This window comes from Dermacentor albipictus, chromosome 1 (genome assembly GCF_038994185.2).
Source record: "Dermacentor albipictus isolate Rhodes 1998 colony chromosome 1, USDA_Dalb.pri_finalv2, whole genome shotgun sequence".
NCBI classification, from domain to species: Eukaryota; Metazoa; Arthropoda; class Arachnida; order Ixodida; family Ixodidae; genus Dermacentor; species Dermacentor albipictus.
The window spans coordinates 34938189-34943961 of record NC_091821.1 but is presented as its reverse complement, the minus strand read 5'-3'; the positions used below and the strand labels follow the sequence as shown (position 1 = coordinate 34943961).

The 5773-nt window shown below is 47.8% G+C and overlaps 1 protein-coding gene across 1 annotated transcript; it reads right to left on the bottom strand.

The window, feature by feature from the left end:
- Positions 1 to 327: 327 nt before the first annotated feature.
- On the bottom strand, positions 328 to 4636 carry LOC135901049 (uncharacterized). The gene is made up of 2 exons (XM_065430688.1): positions 4485 to 4636; positions 328 to 1239 (listed from the first exon to the last, which is right to left on the bottom strand). Exons 1-2 carry the CDS (start codon positions 4500 to 4502, stop codon positions 547 to 549), a joined length of 711 nt encoding a protein of 236 aa, XP_065286760.1. The 5' UTR covers positions 4503 to 4636; the 3' UTR covers positions 328 to 546.
- Positions 4637 to 5773: the final 1137 nt, after the last annotated feature.

Sequence of the window (5773 nt, the reverse complement as noted above, 5' to 3'; positions counted from 1 at the left end):
TGAAGAAGACAAGTCCACTTGTCGTAACATTGGCTACTGCTATCACCTTGTTCACGTTTTGCTCATTGTCTTGAATTTCCATCTCCCGCCTTCACCGTGTTTTCCCTTGTGTAGTTAGTGCCGTTTCGCGCTCTCAATAGGTTCAGTATTATTTCTGCATTCCACCTTATTAGATAATTAGTCTTCGTTAATGTTACTTCTAAATTATAAATAAATGAAAAGTGTCAGTGAGAAAAATTATTTTTCATCAAGCAATCATTTCATCAAATGATCAAGCCAGCTCCGCATAATATGATGTAAGTATCTTCCAAGTAAACAAAAAGTAAATCCGGGCATTGCAATCAATTTATTGTACATCTGAACGCAAACAGTCACAAATATCACACAGAAACGCAATGATATGTCGAAATGTAGTGGGATTTGGCATGAACATATTACAGCGTCTATTAGAGAAACGACGGATGATAAAACGCACATCACCCATGTAGGCTTTTAGTTTTGTATAGAAAAAATTGCGCGTGCTTGCCTAGCGCTAATGCAGTCTCTTTACCATTTGTAGTACGACTTTCCGTAGCCACCTGACCCTCCATAGCCCCCACCGTAACTACCGCTGTATCCGCCGCCGTAGCCTCCGCGTCCGTACGACCTCGCTGCACTGTAAGAACCTTTGCCGTAGCCGCTTCCTCCGTATCCACCACCGCTATAGGCGCCGCTGCCATAGCCGCCACCGCCATATCCGCTGCCGCCGTAGCCACCGCTACCATATCCACTACTGCCATATCTTCCGCCTCCATAGCTAACGCTGCTTGTGTAGGACTTGCCACCGCCGTATCCACCACCGCCGTACCCACCACCACCGTAACCTCTGGATCCGCCACCATATCCTCCGTACGACCTGTAGCTGCTTCCGGACCCGTATTCGCCACCACCGTAGCCGCCTCCTCCGCTTCGGTAGCTGGTAGTGGCCCTGTAACCACCCTGTCTGCCGTAGTCACCTCCAGCGCCACCGTAGCCACCACCGCCAGAGTGGTACCTCGTGGTGGCATATCCACTGCCGCCGGATCCTCCGCCGCCAGATCCTCCGCCGCCGTATCCACCACCACCATATCCACCACCGCCGTATCCACCACCGCCGTATCCACCACCGCCGTATCCACCACCGCCGTAGACACGGCGGCGCACCACGTACCCGGAGAGAGCTGGCCCGACGCAGGCAGCAACCACGAGCCAGGCGAGTGCCTGTAGTCAATGAGATCGAATTTACGTCTCAGCTTTTAGCCGGTAAGACACTCCACACATGTTTTCTTTCGTTTGCCGTAACCGATAGAATACATCAGATGACTTTGTCCCTGCACTTTTCGAGGGAAAAGTTAGCCTCCCCTAGTCAGTAGCAAGGCTCGTGAACGCATTTTCCAACCGCTTTTCGCATCTTTCAAAGGGAGCTCTATCACACAGGGAATATCCCTCGTCACTGCAGAGCAATTTTAGACGGCGTGATCTCTTGGTGCTTGGTTTTTGTACATTCACCTGTTCAAGGAAAAAAAAAGAAAAAAAAAACAGAATAACAAAAAAAGCTCCCTGGTTATGTGTAGCCCCTGAGCGCAATGAAGGAACTCTGTCTCCTGAATTATTCGGGCTTGGAGTAACGGGACCTTTACAGGTTCTCGAGTACGTCGTTCGACAACCGGTCCCACTCACGTGCGCAGTAGCTTTGAAATTTTTATGCGGACAGAACGTCGAATGAGGTGCGAGGCTATTTAGAGGGATATGGACGAAACAGTTACCAGAAAATGAAGCATTTTTACTCTTGGTAAATGGTAGAAGCTTAATACACCATGTCGACATAAGCTTATCTTCTATCCGACTCTAGCTCGTGTTGTATCAAGGAACATCAAACGTTTGAGCGAAATCGAGAGAATTCTGTGACAAATAGGCATGGGGACTTTGCCCCTTGACTTTTTCACCTGCCATCTTCAGCTCAAAGATAAGTGATAATACCCCTTCACCTAACATGAACGCATTTGACGAAGAGATGAGGCAGCGACATTTCACGTTCATATATTAATGCACTGCTTCAACCGAACAAGAGAAGTCAGTGCCCATGAACGCTACCAGTTCGGTTTCTTCTTTGCTCAAGTGCATAAATTTTGACGATTCATGAAACTTACTTGTCGATCAAGCTTCGTGCTGCAGTGACGTGTACTAGCCACAAAACTGACCATGCGAGTTCTTTTGAACACTCTTATATGTATACCTGTCAGTTGAATATTATGCTTCTATGGGCATACTGAGTGAAAACTGAACAGGAAATTTACAATATCGCTCATGGCTTCTTCTGCCGCAGTAAAAGATATTCACACCCGCAAAAGTACTATAATGTTTACGTAATTCGCATTCCTACACATCTTCAAAGGAATGTTTGCATAGAAGAAGCAATTTTAACCTTGATTAAGAATGCAATTCGCAATATTACACCCTAGGAAACTCCAAATATTTATGGACATAATTAGTCTGCAACATCATTTCGCAATGAAGCCCTCAGTAAAACAGTTCATCGCAGTTTCAAAACTCCGCTTTGTAGCTCTCTGCTATAGTATTCACCAAGAAAGCAAAAATATTGGCAAAAATATTTTAAGACGCGCCCGTCGACGTGTCAATATGCTAACGTGACGTAACCACGATTTCAAACGGCGCCAATCTCAACACGACAAAGGTGGCAACGGTAGTCTAGTACAATACAATGTAGCTAATTATACAGCAGGAAACGGACAAATGGAACATTCATTGTTGAGTAGTCCACGTGCTTCACGGGGCACCAGAAGAGTGAATATGCCGATATTAGCCGGATGTTGCAGCGCACTGATTGGAACCGTGAGCGCCTGTGTGGTATGCATGAAGTTGATGTCGCCTTCGCGCATTTTACAAATCTTGTTGTGCATACTTGCGTGGAGGGGGGGGGGGGGGTTGAGTCAGTCAGGAACATACACGTTTTAGCTCAGCGTCATCAAAAGACAGGAGGTTGTAGAAACATTGAAGTAGCACTGCAATCAGTCACAATGAATAACCTAGAAAAATAAAACATCCTTGGTCCCTATCGGATGCTTACAAAACGTAATCTGTGAAAATTTTCACTTCGTGCTTCCTCAAATAGCACGTGTTTTAGTCGTGTTTTCGGCGTGTGACAAGAAAGCCTTCTAATAACGGAACGAGCTTTGTTTGCCACCAACGAGCCGAGCTGATGTGTGTTAGCAGGAAAAAGTCCAATATTAATGGCGTGTCAAGGGCGTTCGGTATTATCCGTCTGCCCTTACATGTTTTAGATTACATCGTATGCAAAGGTCCTGCATGTAAAGCTCCGGAGGGCTGGTTGGCATAAATTTATAAAGTGAAGGTGCCCATGCGTATATGCTTTGGGGTAATGATCATCAAGGTCTTTCAGTGTCAGTAGCCGAATATATATACACGTTGCTTCGTTTAGGGAGGTGCTTTTACAGTTCCTAACACTGATACCACAATTACCAAAAGGAACCGCAGCATGCTTTAAGTGCACCGTGCCTTCGGTCGCTGTCTGTTATTTCCACAAAACCCCAATAACATTAGGCGTCGCAGCAGTGATTGAAGAGAGAGAGGGAAAGAAAACCTCCCTTAACTGCAGGTATTAGTCGGCATACGGCCATGCAGTTGGGCATCCTACTATGTAGTGGAACACAGCCGTTAGAACACCGCAACTGTGTACGTTATGCATTCCCATGGCACCCCATACAGTACGCGGTGGAAAAGCAGTGCATTCGTATATACGTGCTCTCAACAAAGAACGCACCGTTCTCGTGATGACTTTAAGGGCAACAATATTAAAAAATCATTTAAGATTTATATGGTCTGTGACGTATCTGGCATATCAAAAAGTTCAAAGTTATTACTTCCACGCTCGGCTCACTTCTGTGTATACGTCTAGCTTGTCTCAAGGTGAACATATGTGCAGCTGGGTTACGTAATTCTTGCTATTGTGGCTTCTTAGTTAACATAGAAGACACGACGTCGTCAAATACAATACAATCTGCATCTGCGTAAGCTGCTTCTCATGGGCAAAAGTTAGTCGAAGCACACTATTGGTAGGTTGTGCAAATGTTTTCGTTAAAAACGTTCTAAAGAAAAATGTGTTTTTCTCGTTTTTCTCAATCACCTCTTGATTGACCTGCGTAATACAGAGTTGAGAAAGCTTAAATCATCACGAATTATGGTGCATGGGTATTCGGCAATAGCGCGGCAGCACTGAAAATTAACGATATGGCGGGCACTCACATCTGGGGCCATAAATATACATCCCAGGGCCAGACTGTATACGTTGCGGATGAATGACACATGTTTTAAGGAAGCAAACTTCAGGCGTTCGTGTATGCATCAGAGCCTCTTGGACACGCATCCACCCCCAAATGTGTCTCCAAAGGCAGAACAGTCATACATAGCGCTGAAAGGAGTCTTACCTGGCCACCCATTCTCATCGTTTGTGTCGTCGCGTGAACGGAATTTGCACAAGTGCACAAGAGCGCGTCCGAAGTGACAACAGCCTCGCTCAACGTTTGGCTGGCGCTTTTTATGCGGCTTCCGCGTCCTTCGAGGCACTCGCTTGCCTCACTGCCAGGTGCATTCGTTACTATGCAGAGATATCGACTTGCGCCGATTGTCCGCCTGTCCCCAGCCCTGGGGGATAACCTTCCTGCCAACGCACCTAACGTCCTCGGTTCTCGCTATAGTTACGTGCACCGCTTGTGAGCGGCCGCTCTGTAAGGAAGTGCGCGCACAGCTTCTACAAGGCGGGATGCGGCTCGACGACCGAACCACTACACTACATGTGCGCGCCACGCCCATAGCCAGTCTCAGAGACACTCCTATCTAACGGTTCGCGAATGTCCAACATTGTGAGTGGGTGGCGACGATACTAATGCAACCGGTTTTGCTCTCTGAACGAGAACGCCCTAGGTTTCAACCGGACCGCTTTAATCATTCCACTCTACTCGACGTCTCTAACTGAAGGAACACGCTGAACGGTGCGGGAAACGTACAGGCATATACGCGGAACACAAGTGCACGAGGGTGCCATAAACACGCACACACAGACATCCGCACGTAGTACATAGGTTAGGAAGTTGATTTGCTGTGAACTCAATTCATAGACCTATGCACTCCGCGGGGGTTTAAGACCCCCCGGCTGAATGCGGGAGAAGCTTCCTTCGCAGGGCATCCTCTTCTGTTATTCCGCGTGCCAAGTTGATGTTTACCTCTTTCATTCGAGATCAATTGATTGGGACCATTTTGGAACATAAAAGCTGTGAAAACTAGCTGGAGCATGGAGTGCTGACGAACACCGCGCTGTTACGCACGCCGTCCGGGCTCGCTCGTAGGTGCATCGTGTAGCTGTGGCCTTCCTTCACTGCACGCTTCTTCTGGTGGCGGCGCGAACCTTACGGCCACTTGTCTCTCCTCCAAAAGCGCGAGCGTTCGAAGGGGGCCACCGCCGCGGCTAATTAGCGTAGGTACGGTAACGAACAATGACGCAGCGATTCACGTACGCTAGCGACAATGATTCTGCGCGCAGGCAGCGTTGTCGCAAATTGCCGCTTCCCTTTCGAAAGCGGGTCGTGACTGCGCTCGAGTTCGCATGCGTCGCGCGTTCTGTGTTTGTTTTTGTCGCCGCTGTTGTCACTGCGGCGGCAGTTGTTTATTCCAGACACTGCGCCGTCTGTGGGAAGAACGCCGTCCGCAACCGCGTCGA